Raw genomic sequence first — 15,954 nt, 5'->3', positions numbered from 1 at the left:
GGAGTTTGCCCTAGAGACTTCCTGCAAAACTCTTTATGTCAGTGTAGAGACCCTCAGTGACTTTGGCTGGCATTAGATCAAGCAGTGTAGAGAAATTTCATACTAAAAAGTGTTGGTGGAGTCAGATGAGGTAGGTAGATGCCTATAATGAAAAAGGAAAATCTAAAAGGGTGGCATTAGCAAACATTACTAGCTTTTTGCCAAAGGGTTTCCAACCTGGACAAAGTGAGTTTCAGGAGAATAGCTTGGATAAACTGGACAGCCTTGAGATACAAGAACAACATCAACAGCTTAGAATATGTAATTACACAAAAAGTCTGACATACACGGTGATGGTAAAAACACAATAATCACTCTTGTGAAAATATTTTTCCTAGTTACCTAATTCAATGTAAAAAAACCCTTTACATATTCTTTATTTTTCAAAAATGTTTTGAACTTTATACTGCTGCCTTACCATAGTCTATCGGCATAAATTATGATTGTATTTTCAAGTAATCATCCTGCTTTCAATAGCAATGTTTCTTTCTGCATTTGAGAGATGGAGTGACTCACATTTCCTTTTCTCTTTTCCTAGCAGTGAAAGTAAAACTGTCCAAGAGGAGAACAGTATTTGACGACCAAGAGTATAACATTGAGTGCCAAGTGGAATTTATTACTCAGGGCTCACTCTTACCTTATGAAACTCAGAGTATGATACAACAGTGGCTGCTAATCAATGAAAAATGTACACAGAAGATGACTCTGACCCATCGGCCCATGGTATATCTCCTTGTGGGGAATATTGAAGAGGGTATCATTTTAGTAAACCAAGTTTATCATTGGCAGAGGAAGGACTCCCAGCTGACTTTGGCCACTCAGAAGTGGAGATACCATAAATGCTTGTAAATATTTATCGTATATTTGTAAAAAGATTATTATATTTCTCATGCTAAACCTATCTTGTAAATAGGAATGTACTATAAGTGAAATGTAAAGCTTGAATTTCCTTTTGAATTGTATTATAAGTTTAACTCCAGTGTTATTAGGCTTCCTTTCTGCAGAGTTACAGCCACTCACATCAAGTTTGATCTTGGACAGCCATGGATAAGTATTTCTTTGAGTTACAGTAAAAAAAATTCGTAATGTGTACAAAAATTGGCATAAACTAGTTTTAATCCAGCTGACTATTTTTAATGTACTTTTCCATGCTACCCACTCTACCGTTTTGTCCAGTAATCTAAACCTTCCCTTGCTTAATATTTCATGAGTCCATTTTCTCCCGTTGGAGTATTTTGAAAAAAGACAGCCCCCTGCTGGTCGCCTTTGCCGGATAGAATAAAGAGGAACGTGTAAATAGGGTATGGTTGGTCCCAGTCACAAGATTTGGTTACTGAGCATCATTTCAGAATGACACAGCTGTCATGCACTTCAGAATGACAGAGCTGACAGCATCCCAAGGGTAACACCTGAGAGAATAGGATAAACGTAGATTTTGAAACATTTTTATTCTTGTGTGACCATCTTGAACATAACATGCTTCAACTGGAACATAAATCAGATCCTCACTACTGAAAAGTCCCTTTTCATTTTTAGACACATAACAAAAATCAATGTATAAACTTTACCACTTGTCCAAGTGGTCTGCAGGTAACTAATGGAGTCACCAAACCAAAAAAAAAAAAAAAAAAAAGTGAAATACTGCAGTGGCCACGTGATTATCAGTGCAATACAGTAACATTGGAAGCTACACGAAGATGGAAGATGGACAGAATTTTACTTAGTTTTATAGATATGTATAATAAACAAAATAACACGTAATTGATAATACATAAATGAGAAACTATTTCAGTAACACAGCATCTGTTATGGCCATATTTTCTTGAAACACATACAGGGAAAGCTTACACGCAATAGATTTCTTGGAAGTCGCACCTGTAATGATACGGGTTCCCAGTGCTTTCCCCAAAAGTTCAGGTTTGTATCGGGTTATCAGGTTTGACGACACCTGTTCCATCACTTTCTACCATGAACTGGGAATCCAGTAGAAACTGAGGAAGAAGGCGGTCAGTGTTTACAGAAGGCTGCCACTGCCGTACACACCCGTCCCGGATCGGACGGGCCGCGGAGGCACCAGCGCCGGGCCCGGGCTTGCGGGAGGCGCGGCCCGGGCTGACCATGCTCCCCTCACCCTGCAGAAATGGAGCAGTAATCCCTTTCGTTCAGGGATTTCTCCTTACGTCAGGAGATACCACACAGCCTGGGGCTGTGGGATGTTTAGCTCTTGGGTCAGTTCCACACTAAAACCCTTACGGCGGTCGGACTCCCCTGGGCACGACCCGGCCAGACCCGCTCCGGCCCCGCAGGGATCTCCGGCCGCGCCATGCCCGTATCCTGCTGTGCGGCAGTGACGCGCTCAGCAGCGCCGGCGGAAATCCCACACCGGGATTCAAAGCGCGCTCTCGGCACGCCCGGGGCGGGGGTTCTCATAGGCACTCCCATCGCCGCATGCCTGGGACGCGCCGACGTCCGGCTCGGGAACCGCAGGTCTGCCGTGAGGTTGCCGGGAGCTGCCAGAGGCTGCCAGGCTGCCAGGCTTTCCGGCGGCGGGAAGTGAGCACCGGAGCGGGCCCGCGGCCCAGGGAACCGCGGCCTCCGGCGGCTCCGGGGCTCGGGTGAGGCGGCCCCGCTGCCGGCACTGCCCTCGCACCCGCTGCCCGCTCGTCGGCCTCTTCATCTCTCCTCAGTGCCTCGCTTGGGTCTTTGAAAGGCCGATGAGGTTTCAAACGCGACAGATCCCTGTAGTTGTTCTGTCCGTGGTGTATGAGGACCTGTTGTTCGTACTGTGTGGCTTTCACAAGCAGCTGTTTGGCTTCGCCCCAGCCGAGACAGGTAAATCGGTGTGCGATGGAGGGAGGAGGCCTGTGCTCAGAGCCCCACCTGACTTGTGAGGCGCTGAGTGGGCGGGGGGGCTTGGGGAGGTGGCCTGTACCCCCTTCACCCGCACCAGGAATGCCAGCGCCGAGTGCCTGAGCCCTCGGGTTATGTGAATCCAATTTCCAGGTCGATGCCATTAGCTTTGCACGGCTGCCTTGCTCCTCAGTTTTGTCAAAATACTTTTCTTTGGTTTCATTCTGTAAGTGCAAAGTTTAAAGTGCAAAATTGTCACGCGAGCAGATATGCTCTGTACTTACATTCTCACTAGCTAGTATAACACTAACTGTTTTAAGATTAAGTTCACTTCTGGGCTGAAATATGTGTCTTGGGATTTTTGTTTTGCTCAGTCTGTAGCAATGGCTTCAGGAACAGTGCTGATTTATGATGAGGAGATGACCACCCACAAACTACTTTGGAGTGAGTAAGTCAATGCTGTTGTTTTTATGAATAGATTCTTACTAGGACTTGTGAGAGAAGTACCAACTAAATGCATTTTTTGTAAACGTATTACAGAATAGCTAGTGGTAGCTATTCTCCATTTGAAGAAAAAAAATATTTTATCCCTGATTTGTATCTAGATACTGTAATGAAAATCTGAAGCTGGATTTGAGAAGCTATAGCCTTCGGTCAGGGAGGTCTTAAAAAGTGTTAGCATGAGGCATCTGAGTAGGCCTCTAAATTAAGTATTTTAAGCTAATTAAATTGTTTATAAAGTTAAAGTTATTACTGATCTTGGAAAAAGTATGTAGATACACTCACTTAGCTGAAACCTGTCAATTAAATTCAGTTAGAAATTTCCGCTTGCTTAAATTTATGTAAATTAGACCAGTTCCTTTGCAGTGGTCAGGGTAACAATCCACTGTTTTCTTCTCTTCCAAACCTGCTTCTCCTCTGTTCACCTTCACTTTATTCTACAGCTTTTAATGTGAGCATTCCCATGTCTGTAGTTAAGCATTGTGACTTTCAGCAGTGAGAGAGGAAACAATAAAATGATGCTATTGTATGGGATGGCTTTTTTTAAAGAACTATTTTTTTGTTACATATTTTAGAATAAATTTCTAACTTGGTTCCAAAACAAAAAGTGGTTACGACTTTATTTTTCTTTTACTCTCACATGTCCATCTTTGAGGGTAATGAATCTGCTTAAAATGAGGAGTTAAAAGCTTAGGCTTTATGAAGTGTATTGTTACCTGGGCTTGTATAATATTATAGTAATATAATTATTGCATATTTTCAGTCCCATTTGTGATATTGAAGTGCCAGAAAGACTTTCATCCTCCTATGAGCAGCTTAAATGTTACCACCTTGTGGAAAGATGTGTCCATGTGCCTGCCAGAGAAGGAAGCGAGGAGGAGATCCTGTTGGTTCACAGGTCTGAAACTTAACTTTCATCATCATTCAGATTTATTCAATGAAACAGCAGAACTTGTACTTCCAGATCATATTTTGATCCATTTGAAAAGGGCTGCTCCAAAATTCAGTTACTTCCATTGATTTCAGGGGAAAATGTGTCACGCTGAAAGTTAGTTGAATAATGTTGAGTATGGTGTAGATGCTGAATTATGAATCTGCTATCCCACTGAATTCCCATTTTCACTCTTTGGGATCTTACGCAATGAATGCTGATTTATACATAGGAATAAAAGTAAACTTCTAAAAAAAACTGGGACAAGACCTTGAAAAGTGTAGGAAAATGGGTATTTCTTTAGAAAGATAATAATGTCTTCTTTCTTCTAAGCATCTTTGAGATAAAATGGACAAGACAGAAATATTTTGGGGTGGAGGGGTGGAGTTCAGAGGAACAACAGCCAGCCTATTCTGGGCAGTCATGGCAATGAAATCTGCTCTGGCACTTGTCACCTTGGTGTGATGGTTCTGCACCCAGCTGCAGATGATTCTGCATGTTGCTTGTGTGCTCATTTACCCTTGTCAGGGAGTAGCAAGGGCAGCCTTTTCCAAAAGGCAAGGGAGTTGGGAGCAGAGAGTGATGACAGAGCAGGCAGAGGCAATAGCTTTGTGGACAAGGCCACAATCCCACAATACCCAAGCAGGGTGAGCTGCACAGGTCCAGCAATGGTACCCGGATTCAGCCATGAGTTTAGTCTGCCCATTGAGGCCACAGTGGCACGGCAGGTTTGAAGTCAAGCTGCAGAGTCAGTGCACAGGTCGAGGTCCAGGTCCAGATTAATGGGGCTCATGGCCAAACACAGACTTTGCTACACAACACAGCTGCAGTGTAGCCAAGAGCAAGAGCCTTATCTTGGAGACAAGAGCCAAGGGAAGGAGGGGCAACATCTGCTGAGGCTTCTTAGCAGAGCTGTTTGGAGGGTGCCTCTGCTGAGATTCCTTCTAGTGCTCACTCTCAAGGTGACCAGCTGCACTGTCTCTGCTTGTTCTGGACACAGCAGCCAAACTGCAAGAGGGAAGGGATGCGCTCAGGGTCCTGACACCTATGACCAGGACCATAGCTTGATCCTAAGTCATTCTTGAATTTTCAGTTCCAAAACAGTATTTTTTCTGAAAACCATGCTTGTTAGACTGCAATTAATGCTGTGTACCAATATAATTTATTTTCATGGTAAATACATTACTGACTGGGTATGGAAGAGGCTTGATCAGTATTTCCAGTTGATTTGCTCCTACTAAATGACTGGGGCAAATCACTTCACTGCCTTGGTTTACACGGGTAAGGTAAAGAGCTCTTTCCTCTCTAAAACACTTTTTGATTGAAACAAATTTATAACCCTTCTAAAAATATTTTACTTGTGCCCACAGTTAGTTATGAGGCTGCTGCTGAAGTTAAACTAGTAATTATATAGTTATTCACGTTCATATGGTTTTATTCCTGTTAATACCTTCATTTTGAAGCAACTGTTTATTTCCATTAGGCAACACTAGCATGTCTCATTTTTTGTGAAATTCTGGCTACTTTGGTGTTATCCACCTAGAGGAATGCATATATGAATTAGGTCACAGATGGGATGCCATCAGCCTCCATTTCCAGCTCTCTGCAGAAAGGCAGGAGATCAGTGACAGAGAATTGAGGGAACATTGATGCTAGTGTCTTAGTTCTTGCTCCACTCTTGAACCAGTGAAAAGAGGGAGTTAGTGGACACCTAATAAGGGATTCAGTCAAAAGCTTGTTTTTCATAGAACAAGACAGAACTAGATGCATATTCTCAGAGTTGTAATTCACACTCTGATGACTGTCAAAATCACAGTTTGGTTCTTGTTGAGATGGTGTCTATATGTAGCATGGATTACAAAATAGATTGCTCCATGATGAACAAAGAGCCTTTTTTTGAAAGCAAGACTAATTGCTCTTACCACTGAAAAAGAGAAAAATGTTGCACTCCCAAGACATTCAAGAACCCTTGCTGTCATAGAGCTCCTTATTTTTTCACTGTATCCTACATCTAGCATTCCAGAGTACCTGTTGTACTCCTGAAGCCTCACAGAAAGCCCATTTTAACATCTATTCTGTTACTTCTTGTTGCATTCTACATAAAAAAAACCTTCTAGTTGTTTAGTTAAGTGTTGTGTTAATCTCTCTCTCCTCTACAGTTCAGAATATTTGGAATTGGCGAAAAGCACTGAGACAATGAATGAGGAGGAGCTGAAAAGAGTCTCTGAAAATTATGATGCTTTTTTCTTTCACCCGGTGTGTAAATTAAACTGCTTCCTCCCTTGGGAGGAAGTATTTGTGTTATTGCATCTGAGTGACACTAAGATGTCAAGTAGGGGAAAATTGGCAGTACAATTTTTGCTATTTAGTAGTCTCACATTTATTTATGATGTTATTGTTATCTGTTTCAAGTTGAGTATAATGCTGTAATTTAAATTGGTTAAGTGTCCTGTCATCTATTCGGTAATTGTATCATGTCAGTATAATGCACTATTCGAATTTTAGCTCTATTTTTGTCACTTAATGCCACTGTAGACCATTAGTGACTGTTAATCACATTTTGGTAAGAATTGCTCTTAAACGTTGTGCCAAGTAATGAAGATGAAGTCTTCTGTGTTTTGCTTCTGTGTGGTTTTGTTTCTTATTTTCAAAGGTACCATATTATTTTGCTCAATAGGCCCATCTCATGTTTCTTAACTGCTCCACAGAGATTATCCTAATAAAGGATAATGGTTATCATAGGTAATCCTAGTGGAAAACACATTGGAACCTGTGGTGTAAAGTCTTGTTTCAACTGCCTTCATACAGTGTCAGTTGGGTAGAATTGGCAAGACAATGTGCTGTTGGGATGCTAAAGCATGTGATGTGTGATTAGTTTAAGTTGATGAGTAATTGATGACAACTGTGGGTTTCTCTTTTTCAGAACACTTACCGCTGTGGCAGACTAGCAGTAGGAGCAACTTTGCAGCTGGTGGATGCTGTGATGTCAGGAAAAGGGCGCAATGGAATGGCATTAGTAAGGTAAGAAAATGTGTGAGCAAGTTTTCATTTCTTGGCAAAGTTTCTTTCGTTGTGAATAACTTTATAAAACTTTGGTTCAGACCTCCAGGTCACCACAGCCAGAGAAATGCAGCTAATGGATTCTGTTTGTTCAACAATGTTGCTATTGCAGCAGAATATGCAAAACTGAAATATGGACTACAGAGGTAAGTGCATGGTTGAGTCTAGAGAAGCCTTTCGTATGCAAATCACAGTTTGATATTGTACTGGTTTAGATTCTTGTCTAGAATGTTCTTTTTGGTTTGGAAAAACATTCTTCATTTGTACCTTCTGTACTGAATGTTTTCTTCCACTGAATGTTTTCTTTTACTGATCTATACAGAATCCTAATTGTTGACTGGGATGTGCACCATGGACAAGGAACTCAGTATATATTTGAAGAGGATCCGAGGTTTGAAGATTTTTATTTTTTATTTTTTTTAATGTTAGCTCTTTAAAGATTGTTTCCGTAGATTTTTTAAACTTCTAAAACTCTTGCAAAACATTTGCTTTGCTATTTTAGTCACTCTGGTTTTTTACTTGTTATAAAATAGAGGGAAAAATTTAAAATCCAGTAGAAGAGATTTACATTTTTTTTAAAGAATAAGAAACATAAAATGAGCAATATGATTACCTTTGTTTGCCAGTACTCAGGTAATATATCCATTCTCTGTATTTGTGAATCTCTCAGATAAAATCTTCAAGTACTAGTTGGATAAAATATGTGGGCTTTATATTGTTTTGGGAAAATCCACGTAAGTAAGTTCTAGAAACAAGTGTGCTGTTCTGAAAATTTTCTGAAAATTCCTTGTCTTATATGTATGTGCTTGATACAGATCAAAGACATTTTTATCAGGTTAATTTTTAGGTTAATTTCAGCAAAGGACCTACTGTACCGATTTTCAGAGTCTAAGTCCTTTAAGAGAACTAAGGAGAAAGGACAATTTTATTTTCTTGCTCTCAGGAAATGCAGTCAACAGGTTCAGGATATAAAGTAATTTTCAGAATCTTTTTGTCAAATTGGACTTATTTTTTTTTTATTTTCAGGGTTTTGTACTTCTCTTGGCATCGTTATGAACATCAGGAATTCTGGCCATCACTCAAAGAATCTGATTATGATGCTGTGGGTCTGGGAAAAGGAAAAGGTTTTAACATAAATTTGCCTTGGAATAAGGTAAACATTGTTTACAGCACAACAAAGCAAGGGCAATAACTTTGTATCTCATTCTTTATGTAACACTTTCTGAGAGAGTGCACTGCTTCACTTGCTTGGTAGATGTCTTAGCTGAGTGTACATCCTTCCTATCAGTGGAATGTCTGCTGAAAAACATGGCTCAGAATGTGATAACGTTTAAAAAATAGAGAGAAAAACTTACACATCCATTTTTACTTGAATATCTTGCTTAGCCATCAAATTGGAAAGTGTTTCAGGAGATAGTTACATCCATTCTTGTTTAGCAGAGAACTAAAGCTCATTCTTAGGATTAAGAATGGTGGATATTTATGTACTTTACTTAAGTGGAGTTTATTTTACTGGACCTGGTAAGATTCCTTAATCTTTAGCTTTTACTATCTTTCCCTAAGGTTTTGAAGGACCTTAGAAAATTTGTCATTCCAACGGGAAAATATAACCAGTATTTCTCATATTTTTCAGGTTGGGATGGGAAATTCAGATTATCTTGCTGCATTTTTCCATGTATTGCTTCCAGTGGCTTTTGAGGTAATTTTTTTTCTGCCAAAGACCGCTTCCTAAGTGCTTCTTAAGCAGGTACTCTTGAATATTTTATAGAAAGCAGTAAATGCCAGTAGCAGAGTTAACACATTATTTCTGCTGGTATGATGTCCTGGTGAACTGAATAGTGTTACAGAATTTTAGCTTTTAAATATTCAAAATAATGATCTGCAACTTCTCCAGCGGGGATGAAAATAGTGTAAAAGGGTAATTTTTTCAAGGAGAATCTTTATTAATGTTCATATTCTAACTGAAATAACAGTTGATCATGGTACAGTTGAAATCAGTACAAAATTGAAAATAGGACATAAGAATGTGCTACAACTATCTCTGTTTTATAACAGTTTGATCCTGAATTGGTTATTGTCTCCTCTGGATATGATTCTGGAATTGGAGACCCTGAAGTAAGTAACTTGTGGTTTTTGTGTTGTCAGTCACAAATCTGTTCAGAAAATATTCCTACCTCTTTATTCTCCTGTGATTCATAAGTGAAATTCGCTTTGATCAAGCTAAAAATACATGTTTGCGTCTTTTAAGCTGACCTGAGTTCGTGAAACACTACAACAATGTAAAGATAGATTGTCCTATATGTATATATATATATATATATATATATATATATATATATATATATATGGGTTTCATACCAATGTTTTTGATTCAAGGTTTCATTTCTTAAAAATTTTTCTTTGATTTAGGGTCAGATGAATGCCACTCCTGAGGTTTTTGCCCACCTTACCCATTTCCTGATGCAGTTAGCTAATGGAAAGCTGTGTGTCGTCCTAGAGGTAAAGACTTCTGAAATGTACTCCTAGGGGAAAGGTCTTTGAATAAGAGCCATTTAGGGCAAACTAGAAGCTAGGAAGCAAAATTTTTTTATGAAATAGTTCCTTTTTTTTTTGGTCTTTGTTTTGAGTATCAGGAATGCAAAAATGGCTAAGATTTGGCAGTGCTCTTATATCTTGAACTTTTGAAACAGAGGAGCCATATGCTTATCATTCAAAAAAAAAACATCTTTCTCAAATCTGTTCAGTTTTTGTGAACAGTTACTAGTCTACTGCTCTGGACAGTCCCAAACTCATTAAAATGTTTTTAGTGAATAGGCTGCATTACCAATGATTTTACAAATATATCTTATTCCAGGAGACTTTAACCTAAACATACTCTTACTTAGTAATGGAGCACTTACAAAATTCTCTTTTTTGATTAAAAGCCTCTATGCAAGCTCTTGAAGAGCTCTTCTTTATTCTTTTTTTAAACAATTAAAAATGTTTTCTCCTTTTGAAATCTAGATTTCAACTCTCTATTTCTGCTGTATATTAGAAAAATGGTGGCTTTTCAGGTAAATAAGTGTGTGGAAATATTGCTGCCAACACAGTCTCCAAGAATGAACTGCTTATTAGTTGATTCGGTTGAGCTTTGTTTTGTATGACCTTTCTTCCACCATCCTTCTTTCCAGCTGGTTGTTATAGATATTTTTATCTACTAGCTGAAGTGCAAATAAGCATCCACTCCTACTACAGATGATGTGACTGCTCCATAGGTGATTGATTGCTTCCTGCACACCACCTAGCAGTCTAAATCCATTTTGTTCTCCAAATTCTGCCAAACCATTAGGCAACCACATCTTAAAAGTGTCAGGCTGTGTGAGATTTTTCTTGTACAGACGTTTTAGAGGACAGTGATAGCATTTGCCTTCTAAGGAATCTTCCATAAGAATTGTTGAGGATGGCATTGTTGTGGATGGGAGTGGAGAAGGCATATGTTCCCAGGGTTTATACATCAAACTCATGACTAATTTCTGAAGTTATTTGAACCATGATAAAGTGAGTTGAATCCTGAGATGCCAGTGAAGTACAGCAGGTAGACACTATCTTACTGTTCTCATATTGAAAGTCATTGACTTAGACGTACTTTCATATTATATTCTGTTTCTGTAAATACAGAGATATTTCAAAAGTACAGTTTATTTTCTGGATATTCAGAGAGATGTTAAAAGTACTTGTCCCTTAGTTGACACAAAAAACTTTTTTTTTTAGGGTGGATACCACTTGAAATCATTGGCTGAATCAGTGTGCATGACTGTAAAAACTTTGCTTGGAGATCCTGTACCTCAAATAACTGGAGAAATGTCACCTTGTCTAAGGTAAGCATATAAAGAATGCTAGAACAACCCATCCAAGGAACAGTTTTGTATACTTTTCTTTCTGAAATTATTTCAAGTCGTGATATCTTATAGCATAAAACCATAAGCCATTTTATCCTTGGGCCTTGTTATCCTGTAGAAATCCATCTCACTGAAGGCTAAGACAATCCTGCTGTAATTATGGCAATGCCAATTAATGACAGGCAGTATTTGGGAAAGTATGCAGTTGCTAGGATTAGTTCTTCAGACCCCAGGGCCATTTTAATTGCTGTAGTACTGCAAGAGCTGGAGCTGACCTTTATCTCATTAGTGAGAGCTGATGCTGTGCAGAGCCAGACTTGATTAATCCTTGTGTTTCTAGGATTTGGAGCATTGAGGCTTTGGGTACAAAAGCACTTGATGGTGTAGAGCTGTTAAATTTCAAGTCTAACTTCTTTTTGGAGACACTAACACTGTGTTAATCTGACCTACTAAAGCATTCTGAACCTTGGGCCTAAATCAGTCCCACATCAAAATAGTGTCTTTCTCACTACCTGTCTGTACTACCTCCTCCATGTCTCCATATTCTGTCTTGAGTCTCTCTCCCACTTCAGTAGCTGCCCTGTGCTTTTTCCAGCAGTAATGCTCCTCATGCACTTGGGGGGCTGTGTTAGTTAAAATTCAGAGTTTGGATCAGCTAGGGAAGCAGTGCAGATACACATGGGCTGTGGGCTGAGTAGTGTTCGGTAAACTCATGGAGCAAAGCTGGTTATTTTGCTCTCAGCACATCCCATAGCCCCTGTGTGTCCTCTTTTTCTTCTCCAGCAACTGTGGTATCTCAGGTTGCTATCATCCTAGGTAATAGAGAGTTGGTTACATATTTATCCAATATATCAATCCAGCTCATGAACACCTTAAAAATAATCTCTTAAGTACACAGAATTTCTTCTGGATTTAACATGACTGGAATTATGTATGATAACTAACATAATAGGACCATTTGACCATAGTGCTGCAAATAACAGTGGTAATAAAAAGAAGATTTCAACACAAAGAATAGCAGGGAATGTGATTTACTTGGTTCCTGAACAGATTGTCTCGCATTTGAGTGAATCTAATTAAATCTTTACATTGTGTAGATAAAAGCTCTGACAGGCATTGAGAGACAGGAGAACTCAGACAGGTGTTCTTCTTCCAGCAGCAGGGTTGGGATTTCACTCGTGGTGTGTAAATGTGCATACATGCTGTGTGTGTTCTTCACTTTTTTTCTTTTTTGACTCTTAAATCTAATCTTTCCAAGCAATCTGCCCATTGATTTTCATTATTTTTCTGTTCTGCATTCTTGGAAAAGACTAGAGCGTGTTCATTTTCAGTTGGGTATTTTGGTTTTGTTTTTCTGTTGAGGTAAATTATATTTTCTTTGTTTTCATTATTGCTGATTCTGTTAATCTGGTTTCTTTTGTAGTGCTGTTGAATCTATTCAGAATGTGAGAGCAGCACATAAACCCTATTGGAAATGGTTGACGTATGAAGGTAATTTCTCTTTCCTCAAGCAAATGTGATTCGTACAGAAATTCAAAATTAATAAAATTAATACCAGCGGATTAAAATAATTGAACAAGCAGTTATTCATCAAGTGACTGACAAAGCATTGTGAGCAGACATTATGTCTGCTCTTTGTTTGAGGATGCCATTTTACGTGTCAAAAATATGGACATAAGATTTATTATCATTTATCACCTTTCACTAGATTAAAACAAATGCAGTAGCACTGAAAAAATGACATCTGTGGCAAGAAACATTGTAGCTAGTGCATGGAAGTAAAGATGCATACTATGAATGTAAATATACTCTTATTTTGTATACAAGCATATCCAAAAATTACCACATTGCTTAGGAATTTATACCTGTTTAACCTCTCTATTTCTTTTTCTCTAGACACATCATTTTTACAAAATTTGAGCACCAAATCACATCTACTAAAGAAGGCTAATTCAAATCCCTCCACAGAACATGACTCTAAGATAACTAACAGCGATGATACTGTCAAAGTAGAAAGGTTTTTGGAACTGCACATGAAAAATATTCTATTTCCAGTACCTCCCATCAAAACAGCAACAACTGATTCTACAGGTTTAGCTCATTTTCTACCTGTAGGTGTTCATTTGGTGAAGGAAATGGACAAAACTGAAATAAAAGTTCTTGTCAGGTTAGTCCTATTTATGTAATTTTCAATATAATTAAGATGTTGAGAGGTCTCTGTACAGAGTGTCATCTAGCTCTGTATCTGCCATGGTCATCTTTTGGGCCTTAGTCTCCTCAATTACAGCCAGAAATTCTTCCTTTGAAAAATTAAGGCATTTGTGTTTTTTGTCACTCATAGCCTTGAAATCCTTGGACTAATCAGAATACTTTTCTCTAAAACTATTCCAAGAGAGATAGGACAGCTAATGCAAATGTATTCATTTAGAAAGAGATTTTGCTAGGAAGGTGCCATAAAGCTCTGTAGTCGCTTTACCTGGAAAAAATATCAAACTGCTCTGTTTTGAGAAACTTGGCTTTTTGTCTTGTCTTAGTCTGATTTTGACAGAACTCTGTTTCCTCAATATCTTCAGACATTTTTGTTTTCTTTTCAGTGCAGAATGGAGACAGGTTTCTAGAGCTCAAGACTGTCAGGCCAACAGTGTTGTCATGTTCCTGCTAGAGCTAGGTTTCTGAGAACCAATGTGTAGCATCTATACAAAATGTATGCCATTAATACTAACTGCAAAGTATTTTACCAATGTCCTCTTTGAAGACATTATTGCTTCTAATCTAGCTTTTCTCCATATAATTTATTTTACAGTGGCTTTTATGCAGACCTTGTGAAAGACGACACAACTTTGCTCTCTCTTGGCAGTATGTTGGCCATCCTAGATAAAATACTTAAGAAAGAGGTAATAATACATCGCCTTGGTCTTGGGGTTAGGGGTAGAGTTGGATTCCTCTGATTTTTGCTTCTACTATATTGTTGTCCAGATCTTGGTTGCTGTGTATCTCACAAGTCCACTAATCTCAGCTGAAATGTGCTTAGCTATGAGAGTGATCATGCAAGAAGAGAAAACAAGTGTTTAGAGATGGTTGTTAACCACAATACATCTTTCTAATGATCTTTGGACAAGTCACTGTCCAGACTTTTTGTAGGTAGTCACAGCACATGAGTCACTAAGAACTTCTCACTGCTCTCAGACCTACAGGTCAGCCAGGCATTTACTCTTCCAGCTGAGGGGAGCAGAAGTTGGTGTATCAAGCACCAGTAAGCAGCAACAAGAAATCTGAGGAAATGTCAAAACTTTTTCTGTCTCAGCATGGAGAGTTTTGCCTTCTATCTTTAGGAGATTACTTCGGCATTACCTTTCCTTACAATATGCCATGTATGTGCAACATTGCACAACAGTTTACACAGAGTAAATCTTAATTTACATGTGTGCACATGCACACACAACATTTAGTGGTGTTTTCAACAGCTCTACTGTATGCTGTGATTCTGAACAGAGTAATTCCAGTTCAGCATTTTGATTCTTGCAAGGTCGGGAAAGAAGAGAAGGTAGGCTTAGAGGGTGCACATTTGTATTCATGTATAAAAACTTGGAGAAGAAAAAAAGAAAAACTGCAATCAAGTTAAAAATATTACATCATAGTAAAACACTCTCTCCCTTTGACTGAAAAGCTTTCTTTAAAGTACTAGGCCTGCAAGGAAGAGTAACTACCAGAATGGCTTCTCTCTTCTAAGCTATCTTCTTGCTGTTGGAAGTCACATATGTAGATCTGTAACGTCAAATTTCTGACGTTACAGACTGCACATAGCTCCAGGAGAGCCTATAAATAGATTTTTGAAAATGGTAACTGGCAGAAAGAATAGAACTTTATTGAGTTGCAGCTGGAAGTTCAACTTTTTGTGCTGACAAATACAAAGAGGAGGAATGAGGAGGGGAAACACGTTTTTTTGCTTAGCTTTCATGTAGAGTTCAAAGCACTACACAACACAGATGAACACTGAGTAATGAGATGACTGAGTAATACTGCAGTTATGTTTTCCAGAGAGGAATAGCTTGTTCAGGTTAAAGAAAGAGTCAGAATTAAAATTCAGGGACAACCTCCTTTTCATAGGGTGTATTTTTCCACTGCAGTTAGCCTACAGGCACACTGAGTGTATCCAATCTGCAGACTATCTAAAGAACCAGTAAAGATGGCCTTCCTCTGCAAAAGCTATTTTTACAGTTTCCTTTCAGCATAGCACCATACTTTTGAAGTAACAGTACAGCTTGTGTCAAATATGGGCTTTCTCTAGAAAATGAATTAATAACATTTTCTTAACCCTTCAATGATAGGTCATTAACATCCCTTGATACATATAAACAAGTAAAAAACCAGTTGTTACACTTAAAAAATGACATGTTCTTGTGCAACATTAACTGCTTCTGAATGAAAAATGTGTTTTGGAGGTACGTAATGGAATTGCAGCGTCACCTACACCTGCTGTTTCTGCTGCTGTTGCACTAAGACATTCTGTTCGTTTTGGATTTCAAAGGTGAATTTGTATCTTTGTGTTTGCAGCTCTTTGACAAAATGTTAAAATATGATACTGAGTGTGTGAAATATTGCAAAACCTTGATTTAAAAACAAATAATATGTCCATTTGCATTGTATTTTCAAAGTGTAGTCCAGATAATAGCATATATGCCAGCAAAAGCCTTT

General features: G+C 38.7%; 2 protein-coding genes across 2 annotated transcripts in view; both read left to right on the top strand.

Moving 5' to 3' along the window:
* Positions 1-888, top strand: part of LOC114062958 (secreted frizzled-related protein 2-like) — a 4,406-nt gene extending 3,518 nt beyond the window's left edge. The window contains exon 4 of the mRNA XM_027894922.1: positions 578-888. Within this exon, the coding sequence (XP_027750723.1) occupies positions 578-888 (311 nt within the window). The remainder of the gene's footprint in view (positions 1-577) is intronic.
* Positions 889-2,764: 1,876 nt separating this feature from the next.
* TUBGCP6 (tubulin gamma complex associated protein 6) overlaps positions 2,765-15,954 on the top strand; it is a 43,810-nt gene continuing 30,620 nt past the window's right edge. The window contains 16 exon segments of the mRNA XM_027894894.1: positions 2,765-2,871; positions 3,264-3,337; positions 4,154-4,288; positions 6,481-6,577; positions 7,245-7,342; positions 7,423-7,527; positions 7,704-7,772; positions 8,408-8,534; positions 9,015-9,080; positions 9,437-9,496; positions 9,791-9,880; positions 11,132-11,238; positions 12,683-12,750; positions 13,156-13,426; positions 14,063-14,153; positions 15,702-15,787. Coding sequence (XP_027750695.1) covers positions 2,803-2,871; positions 3,264-3,337; positions 4,154-4,288; positions 6,481-6,577; positions 7,245-7,342; positions 7,423-7,527; positions 7,704-7,772; positions 8,408-8,534; positions 9,015-9,080; positions 9,437-9,496; positions 9,791-9,880; positions 11,132-11,238; positions 12,683-12,750; positions 13,156-13,426; positions 14,063-14,153; positions 15,702-15,787 — 1,613 coding nt within the window. The 5' untranslated portion in view covers positions 2,765-2,802.

The sequence above is a fragment of the Empidonax traillii genome, unplaced genomic scaffold (genome assembly GCF_003031625.1).
Source record: "Empidonax traillii isolate 1590-97213 ecotype Southwest subspecies unplaced genomic scaffold, ASM303162v1 scaffold447:size986111, whole genome shotgun sequence".
NCBI lineage: Eukaryota > Metazoa > Chordata > Aves > Passeriformes > Tyrannidae > Empidonax > Empidonax traillii.
The sequence above is the reverse complement of the archived record's forward strand: the minus strand, read 5'-3'. Positions and strand labels throughout refer to the sequence as shown.